Raw genomic sequence first — 20,418 nt, 5'->3', positions numbered from 1 at the left:
AGACTCGCGCAAAAAGAAACGTATTATGCCGGTAATCTGACCTAGTTTCGAATGAGGTGTAACAAAAGTGTTGGACACCACCATCGATCCCAGAAAATACACACACACAGCTTGCTACCATCGGTAATTAGACACTAGTGTACAGTCAGTGCATAGAGCTGCGGTCAATACCTACAACACAGTGTACAGCCAATACGACGATGGACATCTTAGGTCCAGCTAAAATATAACAAGGTATCACGTTTCATTACCGTACTGTACTGTCTGCACTTTGTAGCGACACGAACAAATCGTCACTTGCAAGCCACGGAAAGTTAACTTTTTCAGATCGCCGAACGTGGTTTTGGGCGACTCTCCAATGCCTTTAAATTGAACCAATTTTGGCTCAACTACAAAACTCCCCAGCCCCGTAGCTCCCATCCATGCACTTATAAGCTTCTTGAAGGATCTTATTACTTAATTTCTGTTTTCATACGTTTTTAAAATAAACAATTAAGATTACAAGCAAGAAACATAACATATGTAAAGACATTCTAGTCATTCATGCTCTTCAACTGACATGCAAGCCACAAAAAAAAAATCAAGATTGATAACGGGTCAAAAAAAGATGTTCTCCTGATGCTTTTTGGAACATTTCCGGAGATAGAATGACAATCGGGCGGATCGATATCGACTCTAATAGGAGTATGCCACCCTAAATCAAAAAACTTTTTTGAAATGTGCAGACGACACTGCCATACAATTTTATAAACAGATATTTTGTATAAAACGTGCGTAGGCTAACAATGGTTTTGTATTGTTTTAAAGAAAACATCTTGCCTTGCTGTGCGGCCTGATGTAGCCACCGAAATGGAGATGGAGTTCGTTTCTACAAAGACGAAAGATTTGGGAGACAAAATTTCAACTGCATGACGGTCTAGAGGCCTACCGAGCTGTTTGAGGTGGGGATAGGCATAGGGCCATAGGCACTACTACTAATCGGTACTAGGCTAGGCTTCAACAACTAGTATTACGGCAGTAAGAGTAGATCAGCATGTTTTGGTCATAAAGTCCAGGATTTCCTGTTTAGTTCCATTTTAGGCTTGGCTTACTACTTATTTGAGATCAAAGCAAACAAGCATAGGCCTATGGCTTCCTATGTCTAGGCCTACGACTGAGTTATACGACTGAGTTATAACAAGCCTAGCCTAGACCTACATTAGTTATACCAGTGCAACCAATGTAACCAAGATTCTAAAGTCTGACTGTAGCTGGGCTGAGTTAGGCCTAATGGACCTATATGCAGACAATTAGCTGTGTATCTCAATCATACGAATTGAAGTTGAATATGGCCATAAGAAGTAGCCTACTACTAGTAGTATAGTCAGTATTGCGAAGTTCGGCATACTGCGAAGTTTCGGACACCCTTGGAACTACACGATTTCACCATGAAAACCTACAGGAAGCCAAATTTCACCAAAAAGTACGAAGCTACAGTTATTTTCTCTCCAAAATGACCCGTTTGCAAGAAATTACTTACATATTTGTCAATAAAATGACGAAGATCTATGAAGTCTGTTATAATTACTGAAAGAGCAACTGCGCCACCAAATTTGTCACCAGCGCCACACTGTGGGTTGCGTGTCCGAACTTCGCAATACTCTAGCAAAGAAATACCAGTTCCACAATCACGAAGAATCTTCTTGGAAAACAACGTGAAAACAGTTTACAGGAAAGAAAGTTTGGCCGTGTATCGTACTATAACACAATTCTCCCACCATATGAAGTATATTTTCTGGTGATTTATACCAGAAGATTTAGTTTTGGGGTGTTTTAAGTCTTAAGTGTCCGAACTTCGAAGTCACCATGCTACTATGGGCATAGCAATACATATTCAAAGTGGCTATTCTTACGACTAGTCGTAAGAATAATTTCCGACTACGCATGCATGCGCAGTTGCTATTTTCACGACCAGAAGTACTATTTTTACGACGAGGAGTAACAATAATTTCAGGTTAGGGTTAGAGTAAGGGTTAGGATTGAGGTTTAGGGTTATGTTTAGAGTTAGGGCATGTACCCCTACTACATGCGCAGTTGCTTTATTTACTTTACTGCGCTTGAATTGGCCTTTGTCGTAAGAATAGTTTATCAATAATTGTTACGACTAGTCGTAAGAATAGCCACGGCCATACATATTACTAGGTCTAATGCTATGCATGAAGGCCGAGACTGTCTATAGATAAACAGTCCTTCTCAAATTCACTTGAGCATTAAGAATTTGTTACTTGATAAACTACCCCAAATACTGCCACTAGGATTCATCCTTGAGCACACCTAATTAATTCACCAGTCAACATGTATGGTTGTAAACATAAGTGCTCTAAATCTAATGGCCAGCACTACTTTCCTGTGCTTGAAGACATGTTTGGCTTGACCACTGAAATAATACTGTGTGTGTTTAATCATGAATTTGTGCAGAAGAGCATTAAGTCTGCCTAGCATTACCAAATGGGGTAGATATATTCAATATCCCCTTTTTTGGCCAACAACAGGTCGAGTCAGTTGGTATTGCAATAAGTATATGGAAGATGGTAATGGCTTAGCCTAAGATACTCCTAGGGTAAGCACCTAGCATGCTATGCAACAATGCTTTGATTGAAGATTTGTTAACAGACTTATCAGCCATAAGGCTAGTTTTAAATTAGCTAGGCCTTACACAGTTACAGTTTCAGCCAAAAACTCCATTAGGCCTATACAATTTGGCCTACTGCCACTGGCTGAAGTTTAAAACGATAGGGTTAAGACTTAGACTAGACTCAGTACATCAGCAGAAATCGTTTAAGTCGAAGACTATATTGCTAGGGTTTTGCAGGCCTGCCAACTCTCGCGGTTTACTGTACAACTCTCACTGCAAGTCTTCAAAATTTTACGAAAGTTTGTTATACCTTTGAGTTTGACATCAGCGTCCTCGAAATTGGGTCTGTTCACGTTTCACGGTTGCCAAAGGTAGCAAATTTTCAAATTACAGTACCTGTACAGAACTTCTATTCTAATTGAAAGAAATATAATTAATATCTGCAATTCATGAATTAGAATTGACCAGACCTTAAAACTATTCTGGAAATTATATTCAAGATGGTAGAAAAGTGTGACAATCTATAAATTTTCTAAAAGTTGTTCTTTTCTTAATGGTGGTGCCACTCCACCATTAATCAAACATATGTTGTTCATTTAAAGGCAATAATAATGAGTAGACAAACATGTTATTAATTCATAACCTTACTAAAAAAGATATATAAACTCTTAATAGGTTCCAAGTTCGAAACAAAGAAAAGTGATCAACAAGACATAAATTTTATTACACACAAGCCACGCTTGTTATTATACTAAGCAATACATTTCAATGTGTAACGCGCAGGCAAACAAAATTCTTAGTAGTTGCATATTTGCACGCACTGTTCTGGCCTTCGGTTAAGCATTAGGAGTTGAGACCGTTAACTTACTTAGCCCGATCTGATATTACAAGATGACTTGTCCTGAGCTGGATACCGATGAAGAGTACAGTATCATTGGAAAATATCGTTCGTCAGGACTGTGCCCTGAAAATTCAACATAAAATCTAAGAAGATCGATACGGAAAAGATCAAAGAGTTTAGACTAACGGGAGCAATAAACAGCCACCGAGCTTTGTGCTGAAAAGTGTGAGCAGTAATACTTTTAAATCAAGAAAAGCCAAAATCATGCAATTTAAATCATTGAAATTAAAAAAGCTTCACTGTCCAGTATCAAAAGTATTTGCAAACTTTGATACAGCATTCTGTTCTGTACAAGAATTGTTGATTGTACGCACCTTATTAGCAGTGTAAGAATACCTGCTTTTAGCACATTCAGTCATCGAGTAATCTTTTGTTAACTTTCAATAAGTAGATATCAGCATGATTGGAAATCCTTAATAGCAGTATATCATAACCCTATGTGACTATTTTTCAAAATGGCCAGAGGGTGTTGCTGTAAGAGACAAAACAGTATAAACCGTTGCAAACTTTCTGTTTGAAACCATGGCCAGGTATATATCCATCTACTTTGTTTTTACTTTACATAACATATTTTTGAAGTTAGTTATGCAGACCTGCATTTGTTCTCAGTTTTACCTGTGACCCAGAAAGCGGCCAAATGGTTACAGGAATTTCTTGAAGTTGTTTTATAAGTTAATGTTAATAAAATGTTAGTGGGATAACGGTCAGTGCATCCAAGACCAGGTGTTATGTCAGTGCTTAACATACTTGTTTTGAAAGAAGTGCTAAAAGAATCTCCTGATTAAACCACACGGCCACTCTGAAGATGCCAATAGTTTACTGCATTACTCATAACCAGTTCTTTAACAACTTGTTTAATTTTTCATTTATTTAGATTTGGGTGCATGAAAATTGTCATCTCAGACCAGAGAGGAGAATTTGTTAATGCTCTGAACAAGTCCCTGTTTGACATGACAGGGGTGGGCCACAGAGTATCCTTCAGCTACCACCCACAGACCAATGGGCTGGATGAAAGATTCAACCAAACTTTGCAAAATGCAAATGTCACTCATCAAAGTTGTCAATCAAAACCAAGATGACTGGGATGAAACACTGTCTTCCATTCTCATGGGGTACCGTACAGCAAAACATGGTTCTACATGTCTTTCTCCTTTCGTTGTGATGTTTGGAAGGTTTGTAATAATTCAAACCTACCATTGCTGAATAGAGGTTTACATTTGTAAAGGTCATATACAGAGAAAAGCAATCAGGGACAAGAGAGTTTGGAAATATCCTGCATAGCTACACTGATCCTCTGTAGGATAAAATCTCATTTGACACATCCCAGGTCCTGGGAAAAATTACTGCTAAATAGAGGACCACCAATAACCCTATTTAAGTTACAAACCTAAGTAAGTACAGCAAGTACAAAAGATGAACATTCATTAAACTATAAAAGCATGCCAATTAATTTAGATACATGCAATTAATGCCACTGATATTGGTTTTGTTTTTCAGTTATATATCATATTTTGGGCTGGTATGCAATTTGGACCTATAACAGCACAGAATATACTTTTGTTTTATATTTCTGCTGGTTTGAGTATGTGATGTGACTCAGATTTATGGTTCCAGGGTCTTAATAGTGAAAATAAAATATATAAAAAATTATTTATTCTTCAGTCAACAAAGTGTTGTGAATAATTGATATATATCCAGAGAGCCATTGTTACCAGTCGACATTGAAGACTCCATTGTCCAACCAGAATCTCCTGCTGCAGTGATGCACAGCAGGAGAGGGTTTTTCAACTCATGTCACAGTCGCAGGACATAATCAAAGGTTTTGTAAAAGATAATATTGGCAAAGCCCAAAAACGGCAAAAAAAGGATTTTGATTAAAGGCAGCAATCAAAACAGGTAATTACATAATGCTATGTTGTGCATTGAAAACTGCACTGTAGTTAAATGAATGGCAACATATACATTGTATTATGATGTTTACGTATATATGCTGGATTTTGTTTTATTCAGAGCTTCAAAGTTGGTTCTATAAGTGTTCTCGTCCGGAATGCTAGAAAGGATGCCCGAAGAGGAGGGAAGCTTGAAAACTTTTGGCTTGGGCTGTATGGAGTCAAGGCTGTGAATGAGAAAGGGCTGTACACACAGCCTTCCTTTGAAGAAGAAATTCAATCAATTTTACTTAAAGAATTTCACACAAGTAAGATTCCTTTACAGTCTTTTTATTTGGGAGGGGGGGGGGGGTCGGGAGAGGGGGTTGATTGGCATGATTCCTCCATAATTTTCTTAACAATAATCAGTAACTTGATGAGTTCTGTGCTGGCTTATGTGAGGGTAAGGGCTGTAGCTGTCTTCACACAATAAATCAATTTGACTCAATGGCTTTAAAAAATGAAACATAATTGCCAACAATAAAAGAGAGAAGAATAAGTTAATTAGAAAACTCCAGTTTCCAGACAAATGTTTTCAAATATTTGATTTTATTTGCTTAGTTTCGAGAGGAGAATTTTATGTGATGTCAGTTTGAAACTCAGCAATTAAATGTTCAACTTCTAATTAGCTTCTTGCCAGATCAACTTGGTAAAACCACATGTAGTAACTACTTTCTTTGGTGTAGATATCATGCATGGTAATGAGTGGGCGGGGTTAACATGAAACTAGTATCAACATGTTGCTTGACCATTACAACATTTGTAATCTCTGGTTTATTCTGCTGATTGAATGTTTGTAACGGGCGGGACCAAAATAGATTTTTGCTGACGTTCTCTTGTTAGCTCCAATCTGAAGAATGGTAGGTTGGTTTGAGGTGATCCTTGCAGCAATGATGAGCTAAGGAGGGTCGTTATTGCTTTTGGTGCAGATATTGTGCAACAAAATGAGTGGGCAGGGCTTAACATTGATAACTGTTAGCTCCAATCTGAAGAATGGTTTGAGGTGATCCATGCAGCAATGACGAGCTAAGGAGGGTCGTTATTGCTTTTGGTGCAGATATCGTGCAACGAAATGAGTGGGCAGGGCTTAAAATTAAAACCTGATCTGCAATTGCTCACCAACCATATGTGGTATGACTAAATTTTATTGTGCTGAGGAGGTTGGTTACACAATGCAATGTTTTCAGTGTTATTATTTTGCTGCATATTGATGAGATGTGTGACAAAATAAGGTTCAGCTGAAATTTCCTTATAAACACAGAATCGGAAGAATTTTATTCCATTTGAGTTGATACTTAACATAATGATACCTCATAGCCTGCAGGAATGGTCCGTCTCGTTTTCTTGGCAGATATTTTCCACTTTCGCCCATGTTTGTTGCATCTCAATCATCATTTCCAGCTTTCTCTAATATTTGTAGAGCCTTAATTACTATTAAGTGTGTGCAAACCCCCTTCCCTCCCCCCACACACAAACAAACGCATACACAAATTACTCATGTTACATCATGGAAACCATAATGCATTTTACATTGGTTGATTTTTCATATATTGAACAAACTAAATATTAAGAAAATGTCCCTTAAAATATTACTTAATTCAAAAGGGAATTGCGATATAGCATCATTACGGTAATGTTGCTTTACCATTCCAATGTTGTTGTTATAGGAGAAATGATATACTGCTTAAATCTTCATGGTGGTGGCAGCAACCCAATGAGATTCCTGGCTTGCAGCTGACAATATCAGGAACTTGGCCAAAGTTGGTTGAGTTGATAATCTAACACACTGTCTAGACTGAGTTTGCAGCAAGAACAGCCATCAAATTACCATTTCCCCAAAGAGTGGTGTAGCTGGGAACCACATTGCACTTTGCATGTGTGGTTGGAGTATTAATTTTATACACACTGCATGAAGTCACATTTATTCTTTCATCAACATTGATTCTATCATCACAGAAATCCTCATAGAGGCATAAATTTCCAGAATAGGCACTGATATTGACCGACTTAAATTTCATCTGATCTTGAATTTGGTATGACCTCTATGTATTAACATATTCCTTAATTAACAAAGAAAAAAATGCAAATTTGTATTCAATATCCAATAAATGTCTCGTAGCGTTTAAATTTTTTATTGCAAGAAAGAATTTTTTAACAAAAGGAATCAATATACATATGAACATATCCACAGTGTACTAACACAAATAATTGCTGACCTGTGCTGTGATAGGTTGTTGAATATACAGTAGCTGTTGCATGTAATCCATAAATTTAATTATTCTATATTTCAGGAACTTGCAGCCAGTATCATCAGTACAAACACACCAGATGAGGTTAGCAGCCCAAGTTTGAATATGATTCAAATATCCAATAGAAAATATTTGAATTAAAGGTAGTCTGTATAGGCAACAAATTATAGCATACTTTTCTGAAGATTTCAAAAATTACATTCCTTGAGATTGTTATTTCCAGATTGGTCTCAGACATTCTAAATGAACACACAAGATGACTGAATGTCTCAGTGAGGTAAATTTCCTCCAGGGTGGTAATGACAACAATTTAAAATGTTGACCAAATGTGACCGTATTGGAACTTTTGGCATATTTGGGGCCAAACAAACCTCTGCCCCCCTGCACAATTTCCCACCCAACCTATGTTCTATATTTCTCTTTCACAATATATGTTACCTTCTTACAGGGAGAAACATGATCAAGGTCAATACAGCCCCACAGTTATTGCATATATATCCAACTCTTGCAAAGAATACTGGTTTTTCTATTTCAAATTGAGTTTTCCGTTTCATTATTTTATGGATATAGATCCATGTTATTGTGAATTTCTTGATCGTGGAAAATCACTGGCCATGCTCGAAAAGTCACATTAAATATTGTTAAATGTTTTTATTTCAGGAACAAAGCAATCCTGTTACTGTAAAGGTAAGTAACCTAAGACAACCCATGCAGCTTTAGAAATAAATTCATTAAGGCAGGGATTCCAAGCTACGGAGGTGCAAGACTTCATGTGACTTGATCCTCCTCACCTGGAAATGTTGAAAAATGGAAGACTTTTAGTGTGCCAGGACCATATCCTTGACAAACTCCTATGCCTGGAGAAGGGAAAATCCCAACCTATATGGGCACAGTTGCAAGGGGCATTTTGTGATGTTCCAACCCCATCCCAAGGATTGGCACTTATTGCAGAATATCATAATTTTCACTTCAACAATGAAGGTTTTAAGTTTTATTATCCCCCAAATATACTAGATTTCCAACATTGGCACTCTCTTTGTCAAGTTCATGATACCTCTACTCCTTTCTCCCAGTAGCATATCCAACAAATGGTTATTAAAATATGATGTGTTTATCATTTTACTTGATGAGAGTAACTTTTCAGCTACAGAAGCTAGTGACAGACTTCCAAGAAAGTGCTTTGAAACATCAAGCAATCATAAAAAAATGGATACAAATGAAGGCTGCAACCCTAAACTTTTCCACTCATATTGATGAGCCACCCATGTCAGATGTAGATTTTCTACAAATCTAAATTTTCCTTCTTTTATAGCTTCTTTGCAGCATCATTCAACACTATGATGGACATAGCTCTGAATTAATGGAAGTAATCAAAGCTCTCTTCCACGCAATTTCAACCTGAACTTCATGGGCCTCCTGTCTCGCAAGGTTGAAACAGATTCTTCCAGAGTTTGATTCAACTGCACAGGAGGATGCATTAGAATTCCTTGGTGCAGTTTACACATCATCATGCACTTCCTGTAACCAAAGCCAGTGCAAACTTTTAGATGAGTAAGAGATACAGATCGTTCTGTGAAAAGCATCAAAGCAACCCCCCAAAAAATAAGTGAACTTTTCAATGTATTATTTAAATTTATGCCATGTTGGCCCAAATATTCAAATTTGGTCACCTTTGGTCAAAATTCTATAAACTGTTTTTATTACAACTTTTGAGGAAATTTACCTCACGGGGACATTCAGTCATCTTGTGTGTTCATTAAGAATGTCTGAGAACAATTTGGACTAAGGGCCTACATGAAAGTAACTTGTTAAAAACTTCTAGCAATTATAGCATCCTATAATTTGGGGCATATACAGACTACCTTTAACATTGAAACTGATTGGGAATTTGCTTAGGTTTGCAGGGAATTAGTCATTTTTAAAAGAGGTATCATGGCACCAGTTAGATCTGACTGATAAACTTGCATCAATACAATGAGGATGCACATTTTGTAAGGCTGGGTTTAGATGATAGTCTGTATCTGATTTGTAAGTTTGTTGCTCTTAATAGTAATTCTGATAATTTTAAGTAAAAGCTGAATGAAAGTTTTCATTTATACCTGATAATCCAGAGGGTAAAGGAACAAATGGAAATTGCAATAGAAATGCAACATTGTTGTAATGAGTAACTTATTTTTTCCTTTCCAGGTACTTCTTACATACAACAAATGAGGTGAAGTGGACTTCCTGCAATGAGACTTGCACTGTCGGGCAAACTCATATCCAGTAATTCCAATATATCCTAGTAACAAGGGCTATATGTCATGCTTGAGTATGCAGGGGCACCTTGAGGTGTGTCTAGATTGCAAAGATCTTGAAGGCTTTTGTGAGTCCTGGTGAGTTCCTGCAAACTCCCTGTTTTTGTCATATTGTATTCATTCCATGCTGTTTTGTGTTATGTAAAATTGTTTCAATATGTAACACAATGCATTTTTGTGAAGTAGCAGTATGTGTGTTTATGAGTGTAATGCTAAGAGCCTGTCATTACGATTACTCAATAAACTGACAAATGAACAGTAGTCAAGTTCTGAAACTATTAGTGATGTAAGTTAATGGCCAGAATTCATATGTTGGAAATTTTCTGGTTTAGAATCCAGCTTGAGTTGAAATGATCCCATTGAGCAGTTCTAAATACTGTATACAGGCATCTTTTCATATTGACTGTAGATCTCTGGTGTTATGTCTTTCACAATTTATTAATTTATTAAGTGTTGTGGAAAGAGTTAATTTCACATAGGGTGACATGTATATGTGAAATTAATAAACTAGTTAATTGTATTTAATCGTCCAGTGTGACGAAATTACACTAAATCACCATTGTCGCCATAAGTGGTGAGTTTATGCTATGTCGTCCTAAGTGTTGTGAAAAGAGTTAAATTTACCTAGAGCAAAGATGTCGCCTTAGGAGCTTTATGTGCAATTCACTATTTTTTAATTAAATACTTTGGTATTTGTATTAGGCAGAGGGATTATTATAAATAGCACACCATCAGTCCGGTTTTCTTCAATACTTCTCTCCAGAAAGGACACAATTTTCTGGCCAATGGTTCAAGAACGGGATTGATAAAGTATACCGTTTGTATTAGAAACCATTACTTCATCTAGCCAAGGATGTGAAGAATTATTAGTCTCCAGTAGTTCTTGATTCAGTGGTTCATATTCAATTCATGTTGAGTTTTCAGGAACTATTACCAGTTATGCAACGAGTCAGGCCTAGAGTCACTAAATTTCAGAGAAACAAAGTAACTCAAACACAAGTTCATGGACAGTCTTCCCATAGATCTAGATTATGCAGTGACCAAGACCAAGATTCAACTCAAACGTAGGTTTCATAAAAGTGATATCTTTATTAAGTATCTTGATAGTCACTGACTTTTCATGTTTGCTGATAGTGGTTGTACCAGATGTCATTGTCTTAAACTCCACAAGTCACAAAGTAGCATTAATATTCGGCATAAATTTTTTTCTAATAGGGTCGTGAATGAGTGGAATGGTTTGCCTGAGAAAATTGCACTTGCAAGTACTGTAGTGTGAATGGGTTTAAGAATGCTTTGGACAAGCACTTTAAGCATTGTAATCGGGTCTGACCGTTTGTGTCATCAGTTTTCTTCCATCTCCTATAGGGTATTTGATGGGGACTTGAGTGTCCCTCCTGATCCTAATCTAAACTATAATAAGGTCAAGCATAAAGTATGTGTGCTGTAGGCCTACGCAATTGCAGAAGCCAACCTTCTTAACCTTTTTGAAATAGCACTTTTAAGGTTAACTTAACCTTTTAGAAGGTAAGCTTAACTTTCTCTTTGCAAATGTAACACGAACACGATTGAGCAAGAGTCGTGCCAGCAATGCCACTGCATGAGGGAAATTCACAGTGACAGAGTAAATAATTGCTTTCCCACCCACGGATGAACACATGTTAGGTATATTACTATCACTAATCTGGGGAAATTGCATTTAAAATATAAATATGTTTATCAGCTGGTCAACAGTTATTTAAGGTATCATTTAATTGTTTTCATTTACTCCATTAGTGTTCTTCCCTTTTCCAACAGCTTTACTGGAAAGACTCTTGCTCAGCCGCATTACACAAACACTTTACAAACAGAATACTGCAGATAGCTGATCGTTAACTATGTTAGGAATCCACATGCAGTTCTGGTTATAAAAATAGTAAGAGACAAGATCTGTATTTCAATCTATGTTTATGGTTAACTACGATTAAGAATAATGAATTGTAATTTTAATAAATGAGCCCTTCAGTACTGATAACCAGGATTTTAGTTATCTATTTTTTCTTTCTTTACAGTACAGAAATGCAGGGTTGCACTACACCATTTCCCACAGAGGAAGTATGGCAGAAAACAGGTGGAATTTTACATATAAATGCCAAAAATGTGCTGGACAGAAAGGTTCAATATACTTTTGGAACATTGACACTTCATTCACTTACATGAGGAAACCTTTTCTCACATATGTTGAATAAACAGTTGTAAGAAGATTAACATGTAGAATTGGTTCTGAAACTAAATCAGTATTTATGAACTCCTCACATCTATGATCTCACCATAAAAGAACAGAAGCAATGTGTTGAGTTTGAAGAGTTAGCAACTTAAAATTAGGAAAAAGTTTCATATTCAAGAAGAAATCAAATTTCAACTTTATGATAAAGAATGGGGTGATTGCATGGGTAGGTGTGAAAAACTCTCAGCTACCTCAAAGGGGAAAAGTGAAAGTAATGCCCATCACCTCAGAGCTTATACCATCACAGACTTACACTCACTAAGTAGTACATGTAGCTTATTTGATAGGGAAGTTGTAGATCTGGTGAGTAGCCTACTTCTGTGCAGTGTAGCAGAGCAAAAGCGACAGAAGTTTAAAAGCATATATTACTACTCAATGTGGTGTAAGAATCAGCTGAACTGAGCCCCAAGCTGCATTCAGAATAAGCTTAGGCCTATATACATTTATACATATGGAACTGGAAAGCTCACACCTTTACAATGTCAGACCAAGATTGGATGGCATGGGCTGATGACATAAATGAAAAGTTGGCAAAACATACATCAGCCCCAGCAAGTTACACAGTGGGATGCAGAATGTGGACAGGTGCCTACACCATCAGTAAGCCAGGGGCACCAGCATATGGCATTATTTTCACAATGCTAACCCTGGCAGCTAAGAGAAGAGGCAGCAGAGTCCACATTCTGACATATATGCTCTTCAAAGTATTGTGCAAAGTAAAGAAATCTTAAGGACCAAACCATTTGACATCTCCTACATATTCCACAACAGCCTACATGTGGAGAGAAGTGTCACATCTCTCAACAGTATCTTGCAGTGCAACACAGCAGAAAGCCTGGAAAGTTTGATGGCACTTGCCAAGTTTATGGTCATCAGCTTGATTGCCTACTTCCCTGACTGAGTGATACTGTTTTAACTCATAACAGTGAGTGTGGATAGACTCAGTTTACAAATTACTGGCACCACTGATAAATATTGTCATCTTCATCATCCGTGTAGTTTTTCATCCTAGAGTAACTGGTCATGAATCAGTTGATCTTTCTTATAGATACTGGACTGGTTTATGTTTGTAGTTCTACCATGTAGCTTGTACTTTCTCTCTCTGAGTTGTGCTCTCCTCCGTCTGTATGCTCTGCCTCTCTTACGTAATTCATCACATTGCTGTTTTCTTTGCATCTATTTCAGAGTCTGGATACATGGACTATTTGAGCTCACCTTTAATACTGCAGCTTCCATCTTCCTGGCTATGGACTCTTCAGGCACATTATATGCTATGTGTATGGAACTGTAGTCCCTGTACTGACCAATGCACGAAAGTGTGGTACTATGTTTTGGATTGGTCACAGTGAAAGCCTTATTGATGACATCTGCTTTTGAGTGGAAGTCTCAAAACGAGTGGACCATAATCATTTGCTGCAGGTGGGTGTCTCAGATATTTTGTTTAGCTTCCTGCTGTCAGTGTGGGATATTAGCAGAGAACCCTTTGCAGCATTTGGCATACATGGAAATGTGTACTTCCTGCCCCTCTTGCATACAAATGAATGCTTTTGGCAATATAAATGATTTCCACTGTAGTACTTTGCAAGGCATTCTAAACATGTTGATAAAGCGCTTTTGATATTTCAGATATAAGAAATTTATTGACCATAAAAATTGGCATTCAGTCCATCTCAGTAAAACAGACAATAAAACAATCATAAATACATCGAAAATACATAAAAATCTGATTCCTAAAACAAAAAATTAAGACTACTATGTCCATGTTTTGACACATATATTTGGCCTATTTCCTACATAATTCATTGGCAAGATTGAGAATAGCCCTTTGCAAGAAAGAACGCCTGTATCTCTCGGTTCGGCATCTCATGACAATTAGTCTGCCTGTTTGATTGCTGTAATCTACCTGATGCCCCAGAGGATGTTGGGATGACATGATTGACTTCATATTACTCTGTGATACTCTGACAAGCAACCCATCTACTGAACTGAGGTCATGTGAGCGACAAACTTTCCTTGCTTTAGAAACTAGTCTACTTAACTTGGTCATGTCTCTAGCAGTAGTATTTTCACCCCACGTGGCTAAACAGAATGTAATGGTGGTCTTGATTGCCGATTTTAATATAGAACAGAGAAATAAGAGTTGGTCTAGTCCGAATAAATTAAGCTTCTGTAATAGGAACATACGCTGATTAGTTTTTGCTAGAATACGTTTTACATGTTCATTCCACTCCAATTTATCAGTGATGGTTTCTCCCAGGTATTTATGAGATTGTCAAGCGCTTCTTAGTCACAGTTTTTGCAGGAACATATCAGAGGAGAACACTGCTTTAATATAGTCAGTGCTCTGCGGAGTGACTTGAGTAGGTGAACTTGATCTAACAGGTTAAGTTCACTTTCAGAATGAGTAGTTACAGCCATTGTACTACTGAACCTTTTACATGCCTTGCCATCAGCATTAGTTGTGAGACACTTGACCATTAGTGGATTCTTACCTGTAAGTAATTTGGATTCACAAATCTTTCCACCATTTTGTTCATCTGAGAAATAGGGCATCTTTGCTGAACAGCCCTCATTGCCTGGACTTTGTACCTTGTGATCCCTTCTTCTTTTCATTTCACCCATTAAGCACAACTTGTTACTGTGATGGTAACCAATAACAAATGTATCCATGGTGACATTCGCAACTATTACATATCTGCATTGGCTTGCAGGAGCAAATGGAGTCTTACTTCTTGCATTATACTTAGAGGGTTGTGATATTGATGATCATATTCTGCCTGAATTGGAAAGTCTTTGGAGAGGCCATTCAGTTGCAGTGTCTTCTTAATTAGAACCCTCTTTTGTGCCATATTCTTTTTGATTAATTTCTTTCATTACATGTAGGTACAAACTGGTTGTAGTGTACTGACCACAGGACTGGGAAGAGACATGCTGTTGAGCAATCTACGAGCTGCACTTGAACTGCCCACTACTCAGAGGCAGCGGGGGCTACCCTTTCCTGGGACAGGCATCCATACCTGGCGCTCATCCTGTAGTAAGTAATGTTTATATGTACATGCTATTGTGTCTGGGCTGGGTAAAATATAATTCCTTATCCTAGGTTGCCAGGGTCAGCTCTGTGCATCGTTGTCTTTGTAGAGAGTTTCAGAGTATGTTTGGTAGACCAAACCAATTGTGAATAGGAAATAACTGCTTTCAAACAGCATGTGTGTGTATTTGATTAGATGTGTGTGTGTGCGTGAAGCTATGGGGTTGGAATGGGATTTATTGTGATTGGTGATTACCCAGTATGTGAACATAGAGTGTCGATATTATTTATAATTCCTTTTGAAACAGGATTACTGGAGCATGAAGTTGATGGACAAATTTAGGAATGAGAGGAACACATGCAAGCAGTAAAGAGGAGAAGAAACAGTTAAGTGACACCTGTTCCACTGAAAAATAACCAAGTAGATGACCCAGCTAGCAAACAAAGGCATAATAAAATGTAAGTACAGGTATAACTTTTGAGAATAAGGCTCATCTTGAGGAAAATAGACATTGTTAAATAATTAACATACTAGACTAAAATTGCATTATGCAGTCCTATTCACAAATTTGATTTGATTTGTTTATCATGTGAATATATTCAATGTGATAGGAAGTCCTCTAAAAAACCTTCAGATGGCTTAACAAAGTAGAGGACTCCCTGTAAAGAAAAGGAAAAAGAAAACAAAATATATAAGAAAAAATGAACATGTTCAATTAATAAGATGCAATAATTTTTTGAATAAAGTTTCATCTGAATGATTTTGCAGAAGGTTTATTTGTAATATTGTCTGATAGAGAATTCCATGTTTTGATTGTACGTGCCCTTGGTGATAACATCCCCATTGTAGAATTATACCTGTTATAATGTGCATTGCCTGAAGATCTGGTATATGGTGAATATCACTGTTACATATTAAGTAGTCATTAAAAGCATTTGGTAACAGTCCATTCCATGCCTTATAAGCAAATGTAGCAAGGTTAACCCAAATAATGAAATCAGCTTTTAACAACTTAGAACGCTTAAAAAGAGGATTTGTGTGGTCCCGTGGTTTGGCATGTGTTATATGGCGGACTGCTCTCTTCTGTGTAATACAAATGGGATTCAGATTGGTATATCTAGTACCAGACCATATGTTACAACAATACGTAATATGTGGCTGGACTAATGTCTGATTGAGAATCTTTAGTATGTGTTGTGGCAGATAATGCTTAGGCTTAGCTAAAACACCGGTGTTTTTTGCAACTTTTTTACAGACAGTTGTAATGTGGTCACACCATTTAAGTAAATGATCTATATATATGCCTAAAAATCTAGTACTATTGACTTGTTGTAGTCTTTTACTACCCATAGTAATATCAGCATTCCATGTAAAATTTTTAGAAGTATTAAAAACTATATAGTTTGTTTTATCAATATTCAATGATAATTTGTTGCCAGCAAACCAGTTGCTGAACTTGTCTAATTCAGTTGATACTTCAATATGAAATAAAGTTCTCGATTGTGATACGAAGAAAATATTTGTGTCGTCAGCAAACAAAACAACTTTAACTTTATCAGAAACATTGGTAATGCCATTAACATATAGGATAAAAAGCAATGGACCAAGTATAGAGCCTTGTGGCACACCACATTGAATTCTCTCCGGTTGGGAATGAGCATTTTTGTAGGATGTATATTGGTAGCGGCTTGCTAAGTAACTGTCGATCCAATTAAGAGGGGTTCCTCTTATGCCGTAACGGTGTAATTTATTAAGCAGAATTGTGTGGTCTATTTTGTCAAAGGCCTTTGAGAGGTCCAGGAAAACCCCGACACAGGTACTATTCTTGTCAAGATTACTATACAAATTGTCAATGGCATCAGCTAGTGCTAGCTCAGTGGAGTGTTCAGGACGGAATCCATACTGTTCCTGGCATAAAATGTTATATTTTGAAATAAAGTTAAAAATACGATTATACATAAGCCTTTCAACTATTTTGGAAAAACATGATAATAGTGATATAGGTCGATAATTTTCAAAGTTTTCTGAATCCCCTTTCTTAAAGACAGGGATGACCTTGGCAATTTTTAGCATATCAGGAAAAATACTGGTATTGAACGACAAATTACAAATGTGGGTTAATGGTTTGGTAATAAATAGGATAACTTGTCTTACAATACCAGGCTTAAGATCATCGTATCCAGCTGCTTTATCGGGTTTCATGCAAGAGGCTGCTGTTTTTAACAACTCCTCCTCACTGACAGGATGAGAAAACATGGAATGAGTGTTAACATCAATGTTCACAGATTCCTGTGATTTACGTTTGTGGTTGATTTTACTTGCCAGTGATGGCCCCAGATTGACGAAAAAGTCATTAAATTTATTAGCAATGTCATGGTCGGTGTTAATCTCTTTGTCACCATCCTTGAAAAAGAGGGATACGATGATTGTTTACGACCTTTATGGAGTAGTTGGTTAATGGTATCCCATGTGCCTTTTGGGTTACTCCTCGCATTATCAAATTTATTGTTGAAATATAATTTTCTAGAATATTTGATAACATGATTGAGCTTATTGCGATATTGAGAATAAATAGTTTTATTTACACCCGACGGGTTCTTAATATGTCTTTTAAATAGCTTATTTTTCTTTTGATAGAAACTAGAATACCTGCAGTAATCCACAGGCATCTCTTTCGACGTCTCTTAGATTTGGTGACCCATTGCTCAGGAAAGCATTGATTATATATGGCATTGAAATTGTTATAAAACATAGAATAGGCAATGTTTGCATCAGTTTGGCATGAAACATTTTCCCAAGAAGCATCTTGGATTGTTGAGAAGAAATTCTGTACATTTGTTTTGCAGTAGTTCCTCACATACATAGGGCCCCTTTGCCTACTTTTGTGTATGGCAGTTTGGAGAAATAATGGATAATGGTCACTGAGATCGGTTACAAAGATACCAGTTATTAGTTTGCAGTCATCATTGGTTACAACATTATCTAAAAGAGTTGCAGAAGTGCAACCCACACGGGTAGGTTTGGTAATAGTAGGAAAAAATCCACTGGCATATAGTAAGTTTAAAAAGTCAGCAGATTTAATATTGTCAGCAAGATCAATATTATAATCACCCATAATGTACGCACTGTGTCGTTCATTCGGGAGTTGGGTTAAAATTTTGTTTACGTGTGTCAGAAAAATATGCAGTGAACTTTTTGGAGGCCTATAAATTACGCCTATGGTATAATTTTTCATTGCTGATGTTATGTCAACCTCTATGAACATTGACAGAATCATTGAAAATGCTTATATCGTTTCTGAGTTTGAAATTTAAATCGTTGTTAACAAATAAACAAACACCGCCACCTCTCCTTTCGGGACGATGCCTTTCAACAAGCGTATAGTTATTGATATGGATTAGGGGGGATGTATCTGCAGTGAGCCAGGTTTCGGTAAATCCAATGACAGAGAAATCCTCCTTCAATAGAGACGTAAATGTAGTTATGTCGTCTAAGTTTTTGTTAAGGCTTCGACTATTATGGTGGAATAAAGACAATATGTGTTCGCTAGACATCTTGTTGTATGAAACAATATCGTAGTAATTGCATGCGATAGCTTCCTCCCCTGTTTCAAGGTATTTTGCAGCTTGCATCGCTATAAATAAATCAATGTATAACATGAACGCCATCATCTTTGCATAGGTTCTGCTGAAGAATCCTTTGTTCTGACATTTCTCGCTCTGCTGAGATTAGGAATAAATGTTTTCTTCTTTAGTCTGATAGTTTGAAAGCCGTCTTCGTCTAGGGATATTTACCTTTTGTGGGGTTGGATGTTTCCCCTTTGTGTGCTTGCCCCCTCCATCCGCTGAGATCCAGTCTCCGGTTGTGTTCTCCGTTGTTCTACTACTTTTTGTGTTGGCAATGTCGTCTTTTGTGCAGTTCGCTGTTGTTGTTGGGTTTTCTTTGACTCCTGGTTAGGATTACTCGGGTGTCTGGAGTTCGCGTTATTGTTCTTCTTTGCTGTTGAATCTGTGTTTTGTTCGGATTTCTGTGCCCTGACCTCGTTAGCTTCTTGAATAGCGTGATCGTCCTGTTCAACTGACCCAGTGACTAATCCCTCAGACTGATATTGTGTTTCGTTTTCATGTGTATCTAGGGTTGAGCCAGCGTCTGTGTTGTCATGGCGATACTCTTCAAACATCTCAGGACAATTAAAGCTTTTATGTCCAAGTTCTTGGCATTTAAAGCATCTGACCTTTGGGCAATTAGCTTCCCGGTGCCCTTGGACATCGCAAACTTTACATTTGTAGTTGGGACAGTTTCTCCTGATGTGATCGCTTACCAAACACAGATTGCATACTTTAGTTTGACCATTGTGCTTTCTCTCTCTCTCTCTAGTCGACAGAAGTCGGAATCATGTTGAGATTTGCCCATTTATTTCTGTCCCTCATCAAGTTAGGAAGATCAGTTGGAAGCACCCCGATGTCTCTAGCAACTACATCTATATAGCTGAGCTTATGTTTTCCCCTATTTCTCCTTCCATGTTTTGGTGTCCACATGATAAGTTGAGAGACTGGTTCCTTGGTGTTCCTGTATGAGTGCCCTGCTAGTTTGAGACGGCGTTGTTGTATCTTACAGGATAGTTTTGGTTCGTTGCCATACAGTTCAGTATTTGTCATATGTTGACTCCAATGTGCATTTAAACATTTCCGTAAAAGTCTTGTGCTTTAAGTTCATATTAATCCTGTTAATTCTAATTGCGTAAGGCAAGCTCTTGTGTTCTTCAGGTAGGTCTAGAAACTGATTCCCATTCACAAGGAGTCCACTGTCCAAAATAAGATCAGCTTGTTCCTTTGCTTTTAATGTGATAATCCAGCATCCCAAAGATTTCACACAACTTGCAATTCCATCTCTACCAACAGCATTCATGATAGCATACAAAATCTCAGTATCTTTATATGAACTGTCGGCAACTCTGATGCTACACTCCTTTAATTTCTCCACTGTCGCAGAATCCGTACTAACAATCTTGTAGGCTAACGAACGTCGCAAGACGCCATTGCCGAGATCTCCAGCGGAAAAAGTATTCCAAAATTGGAATAAAATAAAATTTTCTGCTAAATATTGTCTCAATTAGTGTCTCAAATAATACAATTTG

The 20,418-nt window shown here is 37.3% G+C and overlaps 1 protein-coding gene across 35 annotated transcripts in view; it reads left to right on the top strand.

Moving 5' to 3' along the window:
- Nucleotides 1-725: 725 nt before the first annotated feature.
- LOC139967736 (gamma-adducin-like) overlaps nucleotides 726-20,418 on the top strand; it is a 58,444-nt gene continuing 38,751 nt past the window's right edge. For 12 of the 35 annotated variants that reach the window (XR_011793136.1, XR_011793130.1, XR_011793124.1 and 9 more), the window contains exons 1-10: nucleotides 726-941; nucleotides 4,390-4,687; nucleotides 5,214-5,712; nucleotides 7,735-7,776; nucleotides 8,353-8,379; nucleotides 9,005-9,243; nucleotides 9,880-10,067; nucleotides 10,753-13,671; nucleotides 15,136-15,286; nucleotides 15,589-15,739. Coding sequence is in view for 2 of the 35 variants with exons in the window: in XM_071971787.1 (XP_071827888.1) it covers nucleotides 5,638-5,712; nucleotides 7,735-7,776; nucleotides 8,353-8,379; nucleotides 9,005-9,094 (234 nt within the window). In the remaining 33 variants the exon portion in view is untranslated. Of the gene's footprint in view, nucleotides 942-3,993; nucleotides 4,046-4,389; nucleotides 4,688-5,213; nucleotides 5,713-7,734; nucleotides 7,836-8,352; nucleotides 8,380-9,004; nucleotides 9,244-9,879; nucleotides 10,068-10,752; nucleotides 13,672-14,062; nucleotides 14,248-15,135; nucleotides 15,287-15,588; nucleotides 15,740-20,418 lie in introns of those variants that run through there. The other 23 variants (XR_011793131.1, XR_011793132.1, XR_011793115.1 and 20 more) reach the window with 23 other exon arrangements.

This window comes from Apostichopus japonicus, chromosome 5 (genome assembly GCF_037975245.1).
Source record: "Apostichopus japonicus isolate 1M-3 chromosome 5, ASM3797524v1, whole genome shotgun sequence".
NCBI classification, from domain to species: Eukaryota; Metazoa; Echinodermata; class Holothuroidea; order Aspidochirotida; family Stichopodidae; genus Apostichopus; species Apostichopus japonicus.
The sequence above is the reverse complement of the archived record's forward strand: the minus strand, read 5'-3'. Positions and strand labels throughout refer to the sequence as shown.